General features: G+C 43.2%; 1 protein-coding gene across 5 annotated transcripts in view; it reads left to right on the top strand.

Moving 5' to 3' along the window:
* LOC121289536 (serine/threonine-protein kinase 32C) overlaps positions 1-21,389 on the top strand; it is a 361,206-nt gene that overhangs the window by 292,147 nt on the left and 47,670 nt on the right. For all 5 annotated transcript variants that reach the window (XM_041209034.1, XM_041209032.1, XM_041209033.1 and 2 more), the window contains exons 7-8: positions 1,599-1,702; positions 1,793-1,909. In XM_041209034.1, the coding sequence (XP_041064968.1) occupies positions 1,599-1,702; positions 1,793-1,909 (221 nt within the window). The remainder of the gene's footprint in view (positions 1-1,598; positions 1,703-1,792; positions 1,910-21,389) is intronic.

The following is a 21,389-nucleotide window of genomic DNA, read 5'->3' as shown; positions in this document are numbered from 1 at the left end:
CCAGGCTCCAGCCCACACCCACTCTCTACCAGGCTCCAGCCCACACCCGCTTCCAACATGTTAAGAAAGTAAAAAAAAAAACTGTTTAAAAATAACGGTTTGCCTATTTAAGACTGAGATAAGGAAAATTGTTTTCTCTCAGAGGGTCATGAGTCTTTGGAACTCTCTCCCCCAAAAGGCAGTGGAAGCAGGCTCTTTGAATATCTTTAAGGCAGAGCTAGGTAGATTCTTGATAAGCAAAGGGATGAAAGGTTATCGGGGTAGGCAGGACTCTGGAGTCGAGGTTAAAATATAAAAGCAAAAAACTACGGATGCTGGAAATCAAAAACAAAAACAAAAATACCTGGAAAAACTCAGCATGTCTGGCAGCATCTGCGGAGAGGAACACAGTTAATGTTGCGAGTCCAAATCAGCCATTATCTTACTGATTGGCGGTGCAGCTTGACGGGCCGAGTGGCTTACTCCTGCTTCTAATTCTCCTGTGGAAGGAGAAATAGAATTGACATTTCAGGTCGATGAATGGATGAATAGGAAATAAGCAGACAGCAGAGTGCAGGTTAATTGTACGTCGTGACCCCCAAACTCATTATCATGCCTTATTGAAATTTTGGTCCAGTGTCTATAAATTTCAATTTGAAGCATAAACATTACCATAAAATTGTAATTCATGGTTTTATGACTTGCAAACTCAAGGATGTGTCCTCAGTGCCAGTACAAATGGTCAGCGAGCAGGTTCCTGGCTTTTAATTATCGGTGTTTGTTGTAACCTAGGCACCATTCTTTACCTTACAATACTTTACATGCAAGGTTTTAATCCTGCCTTACCAGTCAGAGCCAAATTTGAGCTATTTCACTGGCTTTCCTTCATCATATTTTTTGGTTAAGTGAATTGTATGCACAGGGGAGTGCCAATGGCAGAACAGAGAACAATTTAATTTGATTTCATTTATTCATTTTAAATGGGTTAGTGTTTTTGTTGAGATAATGGACTGAGGAATATACTAATATATTTTGTCACTAATATTGTACACCATGATTTCAACTTTGCAAGCATCAGCAACAAGCACTTTTAGGCCAGATAAAGCTTGGATAGATAAAAGCAAAGGTAGTAGTTACAAAGCTGTTACTACACTGTTTTGTGATAGAGAAGCAAGTTCCTACTGACCTTGCAACATCGCTCAATATCAAAAGTCATATTTCCTCTATATAAATAAATACTGCCCATTTTATATTTAACATAATGCTTCCATATGACACCTTCTGTAAATGTGTACATTTCCTATATTAGTAATGCACTAAACTGCTACAAACTACAAATACAATTGTAACAAAATGAAATAGTTTAAAGCATCAGAAACTATTTCATTCCTGTTAGAATTAAGCAGAGGAGTTTTCGGATGTTTTTTTTTAACCAGTAATTAATTGGATTCCTAAGGCTGGCATATTCTACAAATTGCAGTTACTTAAATATTTATGCAGTATTTCTCCATGCTTGCCTTATGTTATTTGCATGCAGTGATATTTACTGTTTTATTAGAAGTTTGGATAACAAAGTAAATTGATTCTGTTACTCAAATTAATTTCTCTGTTGTTTGTAGCTCCTGAGATTTTTCATTCCTTTGTCAATGGTGGTACTGGATACTCTTTTGAAGTGGATTGGTGGTCACTGGGAGTCACTGCGTATGAACTTCTTCGAGGATGGGTACAGTCCCCTGCAATTTGTCCACTTTTAGTTACTTTCTGTTGGTCATAGTTCTAGTTTGATGACGATAGTTTTGTCTTCTTTCACTAGAGGCCATATGACATCCATTCCAGTGTTACAGTTGAATCTCTCATTCAGTTATTCAGTACAGTGAGTGTGCAATACTCCTCTACCTGGACAAAGGAAGTTGTTACATTGTTAAGAAAGGTAAGACCTGACTGGTTAATCTGAGTTCCATAAATTCAATGCTTAACACAATGGTGTTATGGATCTACACCCTTAGAGAAATCAAGGGCGCAATTCCGAACAGATATATTACAGGTAGAAAAGGCCATTACAAGACAAGTGAAGTTCTGGGTTTTACACAGAACAACATTGAACAAAGAAACAAGGATGTGATGGTGATTCTGTAGAAGACATTAATTAGGATGTAGTTGAAGTACTTAAGGAGAAGCTAGGTAAGCACATGAGGGACAAAGGATTAGGAAGATATGCTGATAGTGTTTGTTGTCGTCGACAGGAGAGGAGGGTCGTGTGGAACATAAATGCCAGCATAGATCAGTTAGGCTCAAAGGCCTGTTTCTGTATCGTACACTCAATATATTGTGCACAGTTCAGGAAATTCATTTATAGGAACAATATTAAAGCCATGGAAAAGGGACAGCGAAGATTCCTGAGGATGATACCTGGAATGAATGAATGGAGAAAGTTATGATAAAAGTTCTGAAAAAAATGTATATTATTTCTCTGGAACAGAGAAAGATGAAGGGAGTGTTGTGTTTTTATAATTATATAAAGGCACCAATCACTCATAAGGGATTGCATAAACATAGTGTGGGTTCATTTATTTTGACTAGGCACATGAGAACAGGTATACATATAAAGTTTGAAGACATCAGAGCCGTGCTATGTTCTGCTCACAAGCAAAAGTGAAACTGAGACTGGATCACATGGCACACTTCCCTTCTAGAGATGACATGCTGCAATTGCTTAAAGGCATATTACAATATTCCCTTTTCTTTTTAAGGATATTTTCCCCCCTTCCAAATAAGTAAAACTATTTATAATAAATGTTCAAGCATAGTTACCATTACATAAATCTATAAGACTAGTGAATCTGTGAGTTTCTAAAGTGTAGAGATAATCTACTAGTACACCCAGATCTTGTAATGGTAACCTTGTCTGGAGATTTCTCTAATTACTCATAGTGATCTGTGGGATTGTCATTCTCGGATGTTGTTCCTGGTTCCATTTGGGATCTTGTCCTCGATGCAATAGGACTGCACGATGTTTGAGGAGCTGGAATGGATCTGATTTGTCCTTGGTTACCCCTCACTGCTGCGCATTTGTGCATAATGACTTTATAGGGCTTTGGTTCTGAACAAATTCTTGTCATATCGGCTGGTTGCCACATACCTTCAGTGGGATCCTGGTTATGATCCCACCTGTAAACTTGCTAATTTTGTCCCTGCATTTTTATTGTGCACGTTGGTCATCTTCTCTTGCAGTTTTAAAAGTTGCTCTCAAGTATGGGTAGAATGGGTAAAAGTAGGTACATTGATACGCACCGGTTTGCCAAACATGAGCTCTGCTGGTGATGCAATGGTCGCACTTAAAGGTGTCACTCTCAGATGTAACATTGCAATGCGTAGATATTACTTGGTCTGCCTATATTTGAGAATTGGGGATTTCATTGTGTGAATCAGTCATTCAGCTAAGTCACTAGATCTAGGGTAATGAGGAGAAGAAGTAGTGTGATTGATATTCCACATCTCACACATATCCTGAAATAGCTTACCAATAAATTGCAGACCATTGCCATAATGATCTATCTAGGCACACCAAATAAGCTGAAAATAACATTTAGTGTGTGTACGATAGTTGTGCTTGACATATTGTGCAATCAAATAATGGTGTACTTGGTAAAGTAGCCCACGATGATGATGAAGTTAGTGTCATGGATGTGAAAGAGGTCAGATGCAAGGATAGGGAGGAACTTCATGTGGAACAGTGGCTCTTGGTGCTGACTTGACATATGCTTTTGACATAGCTCACCCTGCTAGATGATGATTTCAATGTCACTGTTCATACCCGGCCAATAGACTATAGGCTGAATTTTACCTGCCCCCTGCATGTGTGCTTCCAGTGGAGGGGTGGGGGCATGAAAAATAGGGTGGGCGCCCAGCCCACCTTTCTCCCCACCCCCTGAGCTCACCCCCATAATACAGGGTGTGGACGGGCACTGAAACTGGCAGCCCATTCACCTTATTTAAATGAATAATCAAGTGTCAATTGTTCAAGCCAATTGACTCTGACAATACACTGCCCATCCATAAAACGTTTGTCGTGGGCAGCCAGGTTGGAGTGGGTAGCCTGATTTTTTTCACTGAAATGCTTAACTGGTGGAAAGGAAGGAAGGAACAAACTCGGTCTTCGGGGGCTACCCTTTACCAATTGCAGGATGGCCCTCATAAGGTCAAACCCTCCCCCCCAACCTTTCTTCCTACCCACTCCCTCCCTTAAACCAACCCCCTTCACTCCACCCCATCCTCCGCCTCTCTCCCTAACCTACCCAAACTCTCCTAGCCCAAGATTCCACATGTACCTGCTCCAGGGATTCATGGGCCTGGTCTTCTTCTTCCTCTGCAGTTCCACCAATGGCTACTGATGCTTTCCTGGTGCTGCCAAAACTAATGGAGCTGCTGGCCAATCCGATTGTCTGGCATCTCCAGAGGCTGGTACTTCCTCCCCATTGAGGGGCAGAAGTCTCACTTGTCCCTCGTTAATCCACCCTGCAGTGCTTAATGGCTGTGGGGTGGTTTGGCATGTGGCATGTTGGCTCCAAGCCAATATGGTTTCTGGGGTGGGCCTGCTGTCCGACCCTGCCTGCACCTCCCCACCCACGATATTATTCTGCCCTGTTGCCCTTGCAAGACTCCTCATCCAATCTATGCCCATGAGTGAGTGATGAAGTTGTTGAAGAAGATCAGGTTGCAAAGATTCCAGTAGGATGACCTGCTGCCCTAAAAATTGACTCCCTGGGAGATGCCTAGGCCAAAATGGTTTCATGTGTTCATGGTCATGCTGAATTGAATCAGACCACCCTTCTGTGATAATTTTCCAGTTTCTGTAGTGTGGAATCCTTCACTATTTCTTCTTGTAGCTGCTGGCATTTGCGTTGTGCAAACTGTACCAGATCAATTGATAGACTTGCATTCTCCTGCAATCGTACCATTGCAGCTCCCTTGAAACTGCCAATTTTGTCAAAACATTCTAGATATTTCAATGGAAAAACTCAGCAGGTCTGGCAGCATCGGCGGAGAAGAAAAGAGTTGACGTTTCGAGTCCTCATGACCCTTCGACAGAACCTTCTGTCGAAGGGTCATGACGACTCGAAACGTCAACTCTTTTCTTCTCCGCCGATGCTGCCAGACCTGCTGAGTTTTTCCAGGTAATTCTGTTTTTGTTTTGGATTTCCAGCATCCACAGTTTTTTTGTTTTTATCTAGATATTTCAATGTTGGGTCATGAACTGAGGTGATAGGAGTAACTCCTGGGGTTGATCTGCCTTGTGATGTCTGACTAATTGCATGGATTGTCATGAGTGTGAGGTCATGGCATGTCAGTAGCCCTGTGATAGCCAGTTGTTTGGCCTCCACAATGTAGACTATCTGCGGCACCCAGGAGGATTGATTGTATTTGCACTCCAGGACTATGGACCCTGCACATGGAATAAGTGAACCATTGTACGTTGAAAGTTTCACAGTAGTAGGTTTCACTATGGTCTTCCATGTCTGTGGATATATGTCTTTAAGGATCTGCAGAGGTAGTATGTTGGCACTTGCTCCTGTGCCAATCTTGGCCAATAACTAGTAGTTGCCAACTTCCTTAAGACAGTTACTTTGAACCTTAGCAAATTCTTCAGGTGGTGTGACAGCATTTACGTTTTCCACAAGTTTGACGGTATGAAACATGTGTTCATCGCTTTTCATCACGTCATGCACGTCATGCACATTATCATCATTTTCTGGTTTGTCAGTCACCTCATGTATATGCTTCTGACAGGATACCGGATGGTCACTCTTATTGCTTGAAGGTGCCCGCTGTGTACAGTCTGTTTGGATCAGTGCATGGCTCTTTGTAGCTGCATCAGCCTTTGATCTAGTGCACTGCCACTGCCAATGGCCCTTTCTGCCACGTGCCTGGCAGATATGCTGGAAAGCTGAGCATTTCCTTGGTGCTTGTAGAAGGCCGCATCTTCTACATGTCTTGCTGAGTGTCTGTGTTCTAATAAATGCGTCAACAATTGGGGTTATAATTAGGACCTGTAAGCTTCATCGACCTGTGAGGGTTGTTTCATACCTATGTCCATCCTTGAGTAGGCTATACGTTTCGGGCTTGTTTAGCAGATCTTGTTGGAATGCTTCCATGGGGCTAGATGCGATTACCAACTCAACAATTCTGTTTGCTAGCTCTGCATTTGGAAAAATCACAGTATATCCCCTTTCTCTGCATCTGCTAATGAAGTGGCCTCTGGATTTTGTAGGCTGTTGTCGAAACGATATGAACTCTAGTCAATGAATGCGGAAGTACAACCTGATACTGAACCAGTTGCACTTTTGAATCATTTTCATTTATTAATCATCGCATTTGAAGGAAGCTAAGGGACATTGGATTGTCAATATAGACTAGCATCTCATACTTTAGTCATGAGTGGCATCTTGATACTGATCTAATTTAGTGATAAGCTCTTTTTTGTGATAGTGACGACAGAGACACTCCTTAAAAATCTCATTCGTATAACAGATTTTACATCATTCACTTCGCTGTAAATAGTTTTGAAGAGTCATTCATTATCCAATTCATTTTGGAAACATATTCTGTTAAGTATAAAGCAGAGGATGCTGTATACACATCGATTATTATTACAAGCTAGTATCTACTGCTAAATGTGCCTTTTATGTAGTAAATGCTAATAGTGTAATCCAAGTTCTCCTGAAGCACCCCCTATTCTATTATTATCCAAAATTATTTTTTTAAATTAGATTTTTGTATTATGGTTTAATTTATATCCACACAGAGGCAAATATGTGTAGGATCACCCAGATTCAGAAAATAGTTAATAGAGTACAGTACAATCGTGGTTACATTATTGACCAAGTAGTCACGAGGCTTAGGCTAATGATCTAGCCACCTGTTTTAGTCCCAATTGTTGCCAGTGGGATTGAGTTGGTAGCTGGGGAATGGAGCATGGGAACTGAAAACAATGGGCTGAATTTTCCGTTTGTCAGGCGAGCAGAGCTGACCCAATCACAGCTGAGCCGACATTTTGCACGGGCGGGCCAGTTAAGGCCTGCCCAATGTGACGTCCGCAGGGAAGGGCTATGCACTTACTGTGCGGGCGGGGGTGAATCCCTAAAATCGAGAGTGCACTCTTTTGCGCATGCGCACGAAAGAGCGCACTCATCTCCCTGAGGCTAAGTGCTGCCTCAGGGAGATCGCCTCTACTTTCAACAATATTAAAAATAGAGAAAAAAAAATTCAGTTACATGTCCCCTCATGTGACAATGTCACACGAGTTGGGACATGTTCATAATTTCCATGACAACTTTATTAAAATTTTTAAAACCCTACATGAAACTTCATCCCGCCTGTGGATAAGGTTTCATGTTTTTTCTAGTTGCCGCCGGGGTTCCTGGCCTGCCCGCCAACCTTAAGGTCGGACGGGCAGGTCCTTTAATTGCTTAATTGATCCTGTCAATATCCTCAATTGGCCATCGACAGGTTGGTGGGCGCACAGCTGATTTTGCTGCGCCCCCGTCTTCCTGAGAATTTAAATGGGGCATGGTGACATCAGGAGTTCCGTCCGACGTCATCCTATATCATTTTACACGTTGGCGAGCGGGCCCTGCCCCCACTCACTGATGGTAAAATCCTGCCCAATGACTTTAGCCTTCCCAATATTTAATTGGAGGAAATTTCTGCTCATCCAGAGAGAGACAGTGGCAAAGTGATAATGTCACTCAACTAATAATCTGGAGGCCCATGCTAATGTTGTGGGGACAAGGATTCAAATCTCACCACGGCAGCTGGTGGAATTTAATTCAAGTAATAGTCTGGAATTGAAAAGCTGCTCTCAGTAATGGTGGCCATTAAACCACTGTTAATTGTTGTAAAAACTCATCTGGTCACCAAGCCCTTTAAAGAAGGAAATCTGCCATGCTTACCTGGTCTGGCTTATGTGTGACCCCAGTCCCGCAGCAATGGTGTGGCAGGGCAATTAGGGATGGTCAGCAAATTCTGGCCTTGCCAGTGACACTGCATCCCATGAAAGAATAAATAAAAAAATCCAATACAGGATGTCAGTTCGCAACCTGATAATTTAGCAACATGGAGTAGCAGAGAGAGGTTGTAGTGAGGGAGAGCTGGGTGTCATCAGCATACATGTGAAATCTAACACATGTGCTTTTGGATGGTGCTGCCGAGAGACAGCATATGGATGAAAAATAGGAGGGGGATAAGGATAGACCCTTTTGGGACACCAGAGGCAGAATTGTCCCAGATTTGCACTAAGTGCAGTAGCGGGCAAGTAGAACGACATTTTATCCACTGGCCGACATGGTGGGCTTTCACGCTGTATCCTCCCAAAGCCCCCACATTTGTTATGCATTCCTGGGAAACATGCCATTTCAATGGCAGGCAGGCTCTCATTCGCCCGCCACAACATCACCTCGCTGGTTCATCATGCCAGGTGCCATAGTTAAAGTCCAGCCGCATGCACACATCTCAGTACTTCCAGCCCATGACTACTGCAGGGAAGATGTCCAAGAAAAGCAAAAAGACTGCAGCCCCCAGGTTTAGTGATGTATCACTGGAACATGTTTTGGACACTGTTAGGCTTGCCACGATGTCCTCTACCCCAGCTCTGCTGGCAGGATGAGCAGCAGCATGACCAACCAGGTTTGGCAGGCGATGGCAGTGGTGGTCAGTGCCAAAGCTGCACAGAAGAGGCTGACCATCCAATGCAGTTAGAGGGTGAATAATCTCAGCTGTGCAGCCAGGGTATAGCAACCATCTCATCACTCCAAACTCATACACTCAAGCCCATCACACATTCACTGGCATCTCACTCACTGCCAGCTCAAGGGACATCACTACCCATTCGCACACACAAAACCTCACATGTCCATCTGGCCTTATCTCCTCTGGAGACTGTCTCCTCAGCCCTCACCATCTTGAGGCCATTTCACAGATCTACATGTGTCCCCACACAAACCTTGGGATACCCTCCTTCCCCAGTACAGCCCTCGCCCTGCAGCCTCTTCCCTTGCCTGAGGCTACTTCCCCCCCTTCCCCAAGCAAGCTCTGGCCCTGCAGCCATTGAAAAGTCACCCACATATGGCTGATTGGTAGGTATAGACCTACCGTGAGCACCCCCCGCAAAAGTGATGTGATGCTGCCCGTGAAGCCTGGCACTCCTGACTCTGAGTGCTGACTGAGGTAAGCTAGGCAAACCTTGAAGGCCCAAGCAAAGTGCAGCCCTCCAGGTGCCCGTCGCTTATGTGCTGTTGTGAAACACGTCGGTGCGTTTTCCCACCGATGTAAGCGGAGGATCCAGGCATGCGGGGGGGGCGGTGGGGGGGCGGGGGGGTTGCGTGGTGTGTGATTCCGATGGGCAGGCATAATAATGATATGCTGATCTATTCCATTGAGGTTCCCGACATCCAATGGCACAGAATGTGACCCGCCATCAGCGGGCTGAGTGGACGATCATGAACTGGTTTCATGCCGTCATGAAACCAATCGTGCCATATTGTCCACTCATGCCACCGAGCACACCCAACCCTGGCGGGCATGGGAAATCCCAGCCCAGAGGTAATGGTGCATGAGCAGGAAGAGCAGCAAATGATACTCTGGCTATGATTAGATAGATAAGAATGGAGCCAGGTGAGACCAGTCCCATCCACCTGTGTAGAGTAAAGATGCAGTCACACATTTTCATAATCCGTAGCTCAAAATGTAGCAAGACTCTTGTTTATTGCTATTATCACCACAGTCATATTTCAAGGGGCTTTTGGTCTTGTTGGTTTTTAGTGTAAGGGTGTGATTTCTAAACTTAAAGTTTGTAAATTAACAATAATACTAAATTTAAAGGGAGAACTACAACAACTTGCATTAATCTTGTGTCTTTAATGCAGTAATGTCCCAAAGATCTTGTCAAATGAGAAAAATGGATGTCGAGTATTTGTAGCTGAGTTTGAGGAGGTTTGAAGGTATCTAAAGATTTAGATTTGGAAATTTGGATAAGGATTAGTAAGGCAGAGAGTTTAAGGAGAGAGTTCCAAAGTGCAGGCTAAGACGACAGCAGGCTCTGCTACTGAACTCAAGCATAGGGAGTGGGGAATTCACAAAAGACCAAACATTGGAAAAGCACAGGGCATTCCCTTGTACATAATAGTGAGGCAATCCATTGGTTGAGTTGTACAATTTCCATGGAAAGATTGGTCAACAAGGATATAAATTTTGAGTTTGGAGATGGTTAAATACAGGAATGATACACTATGGGGCTTAGTATTGGGTAGGATGCAAGTGGTGAAGTTTGAATGTGAAAATTGGCAGGATGGTGATGAAAGTGCCATGTAAGGGTCAATATAATGGATATGTTAATGTAAGACATAGATGATGATGTATCACTGACATTAGTTAGTCATGTATTGAGAGAGAGAGAAAGCGAATGAAAGGTTGGAACACCATGCTCAGTAGCAACTTGCCTATTCTGTAACCTGTTTAGATGTAATAATAATAAAGTATTAAGCATGTACCAGAGTATGATTACAGTCTGTCTAATGACCAAGAACCATGCCAAGAGTCCACAGATCAGAGGCACTTTCCAAAACCTGATGGCAGCAGCAGAGATATCAATGTAAAAAATACATTGGTGCCATCAGTGGAACCACAGCCAAAGAGTGAAGGAAAACTTGATAGCAGCTTGTCTTATAACTTGATGGAAGGAAGAGGCAAACTGGAAAGAGGTAACGATGACCATACCCGGTGAGCAGTCCCTGCCCATATACTGCTCATTTGACTGTCTCAAGGGGCTGCAGAGAGGCCAGAATTGGGAGTTATAGAAACGCCATTTCCTTCGATGTCGAGCAGCATTGGGCCTTCATGCAAAAGCATCAAGTCAGTCCATTTCTTTATGCTGAAGGTCTAGTAGCAGACAATGTTCTCCTGATCAAGGAGTGAAGGAGCCCACTGTAGGCTTTGAGACTGTTCTCAAGGCCTTTGACTCCTATTTTAGACTGAAGTAAAACTTAGCAATAGAGTGAGCATATTTTAACCAAAGATCCCAACGACCTGAAGAGTCAACTGAATTATTTCTCACTGATCTCAATTGCCTAACTAGATGGTGTGGATATGGAGCAGTGAAGGTTGAGCTAATCCATGAGTGCATGAGAGTCTGGTATGAAAAACTCTCCAACTTTCTGCAGACCAAGACAACCTCATGTTAGATCAAGCTGTCCAGTATGCAAGGCAGACTGAGCTTAGAGAAATAAGTCGAGCTATAATTCGGCATGACTTCCAGGCTTCACTTGACTCTATTGACTGGGTAGGCCCATGGGCAGCGGCCCTCCCATTAGAAAGTCCGTCAAACCAGGCGAAAGGGCAGAAACTCCACAGCGGCAACCATTTTGAGATGCTTACTTTGTGGTGCGAAGAACCAACATAAATGCCAGGACTGCCCTGCAGGGGGCGCAGAATGCTTCCAATGCAGGAAAACTGGACATTTCAAGCGTTTCTGCAAGTCAAACAACTTTAATCGAGGTAGAAGACAAGCAAATACTTATGAAACACACTTCATCCAAGAAATCAAGACAGAGACAAAATTACAGAGTTTCCGGGGGAAGTTGACAGTCTTAGTCAAGATTCTTGGTCAGTTATCGTGCAAGTTAAAGGCTTCGATGCCACCTTTAAAATTGAGACTGAAACTGATATTAGCAGATGATCCAGACTGGCTTAGGCCAATATCCCTTCATCCATCAGACGTAATTGCAAGGTCCAGGTGCCACAAACTTTCCAACCAAAGGCAGGATAATTGCTTCTCTTTATTGCAAGGGGCGACAGATCATTGATTCTCTCTATGTTGTCCACGATCAACACACATCCTTATTGAGTGAAGATATAGGAATTCTGGAAAAAACAGATGATGATCAGTATTTGAACAACTCAATATCTTTCATGGAACAATCTTCAACCTTTTATTTAGAACCAGTGGAACTTCAGCCTACAGCAGCTGAGGAGGTTTATTCATGAGTTCCTTTCTATCACAGAGACACCATCCACTAGATCCTGGGCGGAGACTGAAGTTACGAATCTCTCAACTACCCGGCTCAAGGATGAAACTCCAACCCAATATCTTTCCTAATATTGCTGTTGCTCTTTTAAATGATTGTATTTGCAAAAATGAACCAGAAACTTAGCCATCCCCTGATTGCAACAGATGGCATATCAAATGCTTGGAGGGGTCCTGGATAGTATAACGTGAAGGCAGTAGATTATTAGTAAAATGCTTATTGGCCCAGACCTTCCAGTCTCCGTATCATCGGAGACTGGACGCACAACCCAAGATGCATGTCGGTACCCCACGGAAGTCCCAATGCACTGACCTTATGGGAATTGCCGGGAAAGTTTGAACTTCCAACGGGCAATTTCACTGCTCCCCAGGACTCTCCATGAATGAATTAGTCAGGGACTTCACACAATTCCATGGGACTTATCTGAATAGTTACCCAGGAAAACTCAGACAGAAAAATCCTAGTCTGACTCCAAGGTAACCACAAAACTGACACCCCCCACTCCCCAGTCACTCACACTCATTCCCCTCCCTTGACCCCCTGACCACAATCCTGGAACCTCGACCATTAGCCCTGACCCCCCAACTATCCCAACCCGAGTTGAATACTTCCCCCAACTATCCCTCCTGACCTGACCCGACTACCTCCTGCCCCTCCTGTTACCTCACCAACCTGCCACTCTACCCACCTGTCACTCTACCTACCTGCCACCCTATCCACCTGCCAACTTATCCACCTTCTGCCCTTACCCCCACCACCTCACCCATCTCCCATCCTACCCATATGTCAACTCACCCACCTGCCACCTCACCTACTTGCCACCTCAACCACGTGCCACTTCACCCACTTGCCACCCTACCCACTTACTTCATCCACCTACCCATCCTACCACCCTACTCATTCACTAACACTCATCCTCTCACCCAACCACAAACATTCACACTGGGCCTTTAAACTTACCACACAGTAGCTAGTGCCGTAAAAAGGGAGCATGTCTTGTTTTCCATCCAATGGCACAGCACTGCGATGGAGTTTTCGAATTAATACTACACTACCATTTCTGAAGAAGTCGGGTCGGAAGATACCATAATACCAATACAGTCAGAAGGTGAGCTTTAATACCCACTGCAACCCTGTAGAATGGTGACCATACTCTTGCTGCAACTATTTAGGTCAATTTTATGCTTTTCTTCCTGCCCAAGAGATGGTAGGAATCAAGGTAGTAGCTCAGTTACAAACTGGTGACCGGTTAGTCAGGCATAAATGTTGGCCATAATCAGGACCCTGTTAACTATATGGATGAAATGGTGGATTTTTAGCTAGAAGATCCGGCTAGAGCTAAGGAGCAGCGTCTAGGCATGGAGGGGTAATCGAATGATAATTGCCGCTTCATGGAAGATCCTGGCTGGTCAATCTAATGATGTTTGCCGCTTCATGGCCATTGTTGTCTATCCCTGCTGAGAATGGATGTATTGGTGAGCATATTTGGTCAAGTCCGATGGGTAGCCTCAAATTAGATGCATGTGAGAACTTTGAGTCAGTTAATCTTTTGACAGGTGTTGAACAGCACAAAACATCTTGAGCAATTGAAAACATAAATAATGGGAGCTCAAAAAATGAGCTGTACAATAATATTATAAGTTTATTTTCTTTGTAACAAGCAGTAGATGCAATATTCTGAAACAGTGCAGCAAATCTAAATTTTACGTTGTAAGTAAAACATTTCTGACAGAGAACAATGGACTGTAGGTCAAATATATTAATTGTGGATGTGTTCTAAAAGGCGAAACTGCAAATAGATTTTAGAGTTCAGCAAAATGCAACTCTGTTTCTTGTTGGCAAAAATATAAATGCAGAACTTTTTAAAATTCATTCTTTCACAAGATGTGGGCATCGCTGGCTAGACCAGCATTTGTTGCCCATCTTTAATTGTCCTTCAGAAGGTGATGTGAGTTGCTTTCTTGAACCACTGATCATCATAAGCTGCACAGAATACGGAACAACAATCACCAGAGTCAAATTTGTGAGACATTGCTGCTCATCACAGTTGTTTCTATTGCATTTTTTATGTAACCTTAAAAGGAAAAGACTGGAAAATTAGGCACAGTTTTATGTGATTGTAGGAGAGTGATTTTTTTTAACATTACCATGTTTTAACTTTTGCACCATATTTCTTCAAGCGCATTGCAAATCTGTATTATTAGAAAAGGGATTTTTGAATCAACTGAGACTTTCTCTTCAAAATTAAGAATGTTAATCTATTTGAAGGATTTTAGTTAACGTTTTAATTGCCTAGAGAATTGGTCTGATCCAAGCTGCATCTCCCTTTTGTTAGAAGTAGAAAAGTGGGTCATTCTTTCCCAACAGTGAAAACTCCATTTCAACATTCTAATTATTTTTTTAACTATTTTTAAAATTGTGGCTTGTAATTATAAATCATGTAGATTTCATTTAATCAACAGAAAAAGAATAATGTCATTATTCTGGGCCTCCTGTGGATATGATTTGGATTCCATAATGATGATGAACAAAGAAAATATGAAATTAAACACTAAGAGCATCATTTAACAAATTTGCAAACCCAATGCAGAATCTTGCAGGCCATGAACACAGATTATTTTTTGGGTGCATATTGCTCTCAATTTTTCTATCAGTTTTATTGGATGAAATATTTTGGCAGGGTGCCCCCACATTTCGGATCTATGTTAACAGGAGGTACAGCTCCAGAGTCAAGTTTCAATAAACGCCGGAACGACCCATAGCTAAACAACAGGACAGCTGCATTGGATATCATTTCATATTGCTTGAGCTTGGCACAGAGAGGAACATGACTCCAATCTTGGTTTACTTGATCTAATACAGACATTGTGCTGAACATTTCCTATTGCGACCGCAGCCGATGTTACGCGCTAAGCCATATCCCAAAGGGAAACTTGTCTTACTGATCGTAACTTTTGTTTGCATTTTGAAAACAAGTTGAAAACTACTGATGCCAGTAGCATAGAATCCCAGCGTAACTTTTAGGATTTTAAAATTAAAAGACTTATTAACAAGCAGAAAAAAACTTAAACACAGAATGTTAAAATTACACAGTTGAAACAGTCTCACAAAATATCCCCCCCCCAAAAAAAAACCCCCACTTGCTTAGAACACACAAGTAAACTACTTGGCAACAAGCTCCCTTGTAGATTTTTAACCATAAAAATCCGGTAATATTACCAAAGGCAAAAACTGCTGCTACTTTAATAACGTATACCACATGATTTCTCACTCTCTTCGACTCTGCTATGGAAATCTGAAGAAACTTTAGAAACAGACTGCTTTCCAAAAACAAAGACTTTTCCGGCATGAAACTGGATGCCTACTTCAAATTTACAACTCTTCCTGGCACAGAGCTGGTCCCAGGACATCTCCCCTGAACAGCCAACTCAACTCAACTAAACCTCTCTCCTTAAATATCTTTTTATTTCTTTTCATCCTAGACTCCATTGTCCTAAGCACCTCTCTGAACTCGACTATTCCCAGATATAAAAATCTTTCTTGCCTTCCTTTTGCCTCCACTTTTAGATAAAAAAAATTAATAACCTTCCCCTGTTTACTTATGAAACAAGTTGTAAGTTGTAAAAGTCACTTAAACTCCCTTTGAAATTTAGCAGCTGAAAGTCAAGCCCTTACATATCACCTGAAGCAAATTTTAAAACCCAACCTATTTACTTGTAATTCCAATTTCACCATATGACAAATAGAAGAAAAAAAAATTCCCTAACATGTCCCCCTCATGTGACAATGTCACATGAGATGGGACATGTTTATAACTTACATTATAACTTTATTAAAATGTTTAAAACCCTGCAAGAAACCTCATCCTGCCGGTGGATGAGGTTTCATGTTTTATCTATTAGCTGCCGGGGCTCCTGGCCAACCCGCCAACCTTAAGGTTGGACGGGCAGGTCCTTTAATTGTTTTAATGATTCTGTCAATGGCCTCAATTGGCCATTGATAGGTTGGCGGGCCCACCCTCCTGAAAATTTAAATGGGCCGGGATGACATCGGGGGTTCCGCCCCCTGCTCACCGATGGCAAAATCCTGCCCAATGTCTTTTCCTGAAACTAACTCAAAAGGGTAATTATAATTGAATGGGACAGTCAGCCGCCAAGATACTGACTGTCTCAAACTCTCAAAGTTTCAAACTTATCACAGAAGATGTATAGTTGACATAGCCACACACCTTATTTGGAAAAAGACTTTGGGTTTGTAACCGGTGACATGGTGAGACAGCCATGTTTGTTGCCTGCTTTTAAAATAGTAAGAAGCTATTCTGCAGACAGATTCCACCGAAAACTATTGACTAGCTGCAAGAAATCCAAGCAGCCAAGCTTATAAACAGCAATACCTTGAAGGTGGGAGATTCCCAACAAAGAGAAGGATTCTGCCCAACCTCTTCCAACTGCAAGTTCACCTAGGGACCAACCTCCTGGAATCTTGAGTACAAGTGTTTTCACAGCTTACTGAATATCCCCTGCTATACAAGACCTTCACTTCAGCCAAAACATAAGCTCATCAAAGAAACTACAGGCCTGCAAAGAAGGACACTGATCATAAATTGTAATTATACTGTTTCTTCTTCCTCATCTGTATTTAATCTTTGTGTGAGTGATAGCGTGGGTGAGTCAAGTGAGAGAGATGTTAGGTTTTTTCAACTTCCGGGGCAGGTGTGTGATAATAAATAACCTTCCTTATTTTAAAATCTACAAAAGTTTGTTGCTATAATTATTTAAATTAGGACAATCACTCTGAGGCAAGGCCAGGGTGAAAAATCATGGACCCTGGTGCTTCTCCTGGCCAGAATTTTTCGCTCGTTGGGTGGGCGTGTGATGACGTTGGGCGAGTGTCCTGACATCATCGCGTACTCGCATGATATTTCGATCGACAGGTGTGCGTGGAAGCCGACAGTACGACCGCCAACAATAAAAAGGACTGTCAAGGCCATCAAAGTAATAATTAAGTTCAATTTTCCGCTGCCCATCCAACCTTACAGTTGGCGGGCAGGCTTGCTAAACCTCATCTATGGGCAGAATAGGGTTTCAATCTGTCATTAAACAAAATAAAACATTCTCAAACTAATTTCTAACATGTCCCTGCTCATGTGACAGAGGGGATGTGTTTTTTAACATTTTAAAATTTTCTATTTTTAATTTTCAAAAATCTTCAACTCCCTGAGGCAGCTCTGTGCCTCAGGGAGCTTTTCCTGCGCACTCGCCCTTCTTCTCCGCCCCCCCCCCCCCACCCCCCTCCCCCACTAACACAGGCAGCGCTAAAGCGCTGCAGCACATGTTTCCACGCTGTGCGGGCCTTAATTTGCCCACCAGCATGAAACCGCCGTCACAGCCCAATCGTGGGCAGTGGTCGGCTTCCCGACTGCTCCTGCTCGCCCCTGACAAGGTCGAACCTCTGCCCCTTCTTTCCGGGCACCTGATTACCACATCCCCTTTAACCCTTGACAGCTTCCGTACAGCACCTTTGCAATACGCCTTGGATTCCAAATAATAGAATAGTGCAGCACAGAAGGAGGCCATTCAGCCCATTGAGTCCACAACAGTTCTTTCCAAGAGAAATGCTGTCAGTTCTGCCACACTTATTCCCTCCCACCCCCGCCGCCACCACCCGTTCTTTCCCTATAATTTTTTTTCTCCAAGTATTTATCCAATTTCATTTTGAACACTAATTTGAACCTGTATCCACCACAATATCAGGGAGACTTAACCACTCTTTTTGCGTAAAAATGTTTCCTTGTGCTGTCTCTGGTTCTTTGGCCAATCAACTTAAATGAATATAAATCTTGGCCATCTGATTATCGATCCTTCAGTTTCTATTTATTCTATCTAAACCCTTCATAATTTTATACATCTCCATAAAATCGCATCAGGCTTTTTGGCTCCCAGGAGAACAACCCCAGCTTCTCTGTAACCTCTTGACCCTGGAGCCATTCTAGTAAATGTCTTGTAAAGCTCTGCTTCCTTGAACCTGGCCCTGTGCAATATCTGGACAGCAGCATCCAAAAGAATTCAACCTCACAACCACTGCAAACAACAATCCAATGCACAAAGGAGAATACCTTGAACTAACAGTGATATGTTTGACTGACGCATGACTTCTGATTTCAAGTTTAAAAATGAGAAGACCTTCCAGTAACTTAGCATCAACCAATTCACCTGCATCGACTTGAGGGAGGAGGTCGGGAAGCTGGGGAAGGAGCTACGTCACACACCATCGAGGGGGGAGGTCAGTCAGAAGGGAAGCCAAGGAAGGGATCACACCATATACCATTGAGTGATGAAGTTGAGAGGGAGGGAAGTCGATGAAGAGGCCATGCCACACATCATTGACGGAGGAGGTTGGGCGGGAAGGGCCTAGCCCAGAGCCACACTATCGAGGGAGGAGGTCAGATAGGGCCTTCTGGGGGTAAAGTAAATGTAGAGATGAGGCTCTGGGTGCTTTACCTGACCTTGTGCTCCAACAGCCTCCAGCCAGATCTGAATTGAAGACTGAAGAAGCCACCTGACAACGCCCAACAGAAACAGAACAGTTCACGAAGTTAGGAAGGAGGGACTAAGGAACCTGACTTGTCCTAGCCAGAACAACAGCAATCATTGGCTGAGTAGCCTGTCAGTCGGGATGGTCTACGCACCAGATTGGCCGCCTTGGACACTGACTATTCCAATTGACAAGCTACTCGGCCAATAAGCCCAGGCTTCAATAGAACATGGGCCCCAGGCCGGAATTTTCCAGCCCCACCCCCCACCCCCCACCCCGCGTGGCAGGTTTCCTTGCGGCAGGGTCAGGAAACCATTGAAATGCCTGTTCACATCACCAGGACCAGAAGACCCTGCCAGTGTGAAGGGCTGGAAAATTCCGTCTCCAGTGTTTAGCACCTTGAGTACGCCCCTCTCCCGGGCCCTGTCCTGAGGGTCAGAAAACAAACTTCCCTCACATACAAAACATACTGATCATGGGCAATAAGAAAACGCAAATTCGGTCCATGATAATAGGTTAAAAAAAAGTATTACGACATGTAAAAATGTCATCTGCATGAAACAGCTCCCTGTAATACAGTATAAACCAGATCACCTTCTGTATATTAATGCATTTTTTATTTAAAATTAATGTGTTTTAATGATACAAGCTGACTCTATAACCAAGAGGTACAGCACATTACTTACATCTCATTCATGATGCTGATTTTTCATAACTCAGCAACAACTTTGTCATAGGTGAGCTGTCAGGTTAACACAAATGTCAAGATATAAACCTTATCTCTTGTGTTATCAGCATGTAATTTTTTTAAATCGAAGCAAATAAGTGTCAGTGAACCATGCATTTTCCCTTGAAGTACCCTGCTGAAGTCATATGGGAATCATGGCCGTGTGCTTTATGTGGTGCATGTAAAATAAAAAGAGGTTTGATTATAATGAAGTACCTAACCTAATCCATGACTGAACATCTTCAGGTCTTATTTGAAGGACAGCGACAACAAGGCAAGGACATCTGGAGATAACAGGTTCTTGTTTCTGAGCTCCCATCTCATTACTAAACACAAGCAATTTCTCTTCTAGCCAGTGATACTGATGCCATCCACTTTTTCACAAATCATTCAACTCTCCTATCTTTCATTAACTGATTCTTCATGTGGTTCCATTCATCAATGTAATTACACCTGGATGTCTTAAATCCATAACATTTAGAACCCATTTACTTGAACAAGTGAAACCCTGGCTCAGTGGAAGTTGAATTGTTTGAAATTGTGCAGTTCGCATGAACACATTAAAATACTTATATTACATTTCTTTTATTAAAGGTATGACAATAAAAACAAAATGCTGGAAATGCTCAGCAGGTCATGCAGCGTTCCTGAAGAGAAACAGGGTTAACGCTTCAAGTCAAGATGACTTTTCAAATGTTTGGATTAAAGGTCATCTTGACCCGAAACAATAGCTCTGTTTTTCTCCACAGATGCTGCCTGACCCGCTGAGTATGTCCAGCACTTTACGTTTTTATTTCAGGTTTCCAGCACCTGCAGTATTTTCCTTTGGTATTAGTTTTATTAAAGCCTTTAATCACTGTTAGCATCCATTATTTTACAAACTTCCAAAGCTCCCTTGATTTGGGAATTGTCCCATTGGCTTGGAAAATTGCATATGTAACCACATTATTTTAAAAAGTGAGAGAGGAAAAGCAGTAAATTATAGTTTAACATCTGTTCTGGGGGAATTATTAGCTTCGATAAGTACAGAATGTCTTGGAGAAATTTGATTTGATTTTATAGAATTACAAGGAATCTTTCAGCACAAAAACAGGCTTAAGCCATCCAACTGGCCTGTCGAGTATTTCATATGCTCCCACATGCCTTCTCCCAACCGATTTCATTTCACCCTATCAGCATATCCTTCCATCCCTATCTCCCTCATGTGTTTATCTAGCCAACATGGATCTATAAAAGGTCATGGGCGGAATCATCCCAGATTTGCAATAAATGCGGTAGCGGGCGGGTAAAACTACCGGCCGCAATGGCGGCTTTTCATGCCGTATTGTCCTGAACCCGTTAATTATGTGTTCCCAGGAAACATGCCTTTTTCATGGCAGGCAGGCTCTCATTTGCCTGCCTCGCATTTACCCCACTGTTGCATCATGCCAAGCGCCATATTTAAAGAACAGCCACATGCACACATCTCAGTGCTTGCAGCCCATGACTACAGCAGGGAAGATATCCACAAAAGGCAAAAAGACTGGCCCCAGCATGGGCAGCAGCATCACCAACCAGGCTTGGGAGGCAGTGGCAGCAGTGGTCAGCACCAATGCCTTTCAAAAGAGGACAACCACCCAGTGCCGCAAGAGGATGAATGATCTCCTCTGTTCCATCAGAGTAAATCACTCTTCTCATTACGCTTAACTCACACACTCACAAACCCATCACACATCCAAGGGATCTCACTCACTGCCAGTTCAAGGGCCATCACCATTCACTCTCTCACACACACCGTCATTGTCCTCATTCCGTCCATGAGACCACTCACCACTCACACATCCCAGGCATACTTTTCAATTGGCCTGGCAGGCATCCTGCTTACACTGTCCCCATCTCTATTCATGCAGGACAAGCTGGCACGCAACCAGAGGGAGAGGTCACAGACCAGTGGAGGGATGCTTGAAATAAAGATCCTCACGGACTTTGAAAACAGGGCCATCCAGCTGGCCGGTGATGACCGGGACCGGTCCTGTGCTGTCGGTGAGGTCGGCGGTGCTCTACCAAGTAAGGGTCCCGCAGTGCAACATCCA

The sequence above is a fragment of the Carcharodon carcharias genome, chromosome 17 (genome assembly GCF_017639515.1).
Source record: "Carcharodon carcharias isolate sCarCar2 chromosome 17, sCarCar2.pri, whole genome shotgun sequence".
NCBI classification, from domain to species: Eukaryota; Metazoa; Chordata; class Chondrichthyes; order Lamniformes; family Lamnidae; genus Carcharodon; species Carcharodon carcharias.
This window is presented reverse-complemented; position numbering and strand designations above follow the sequence as displayed.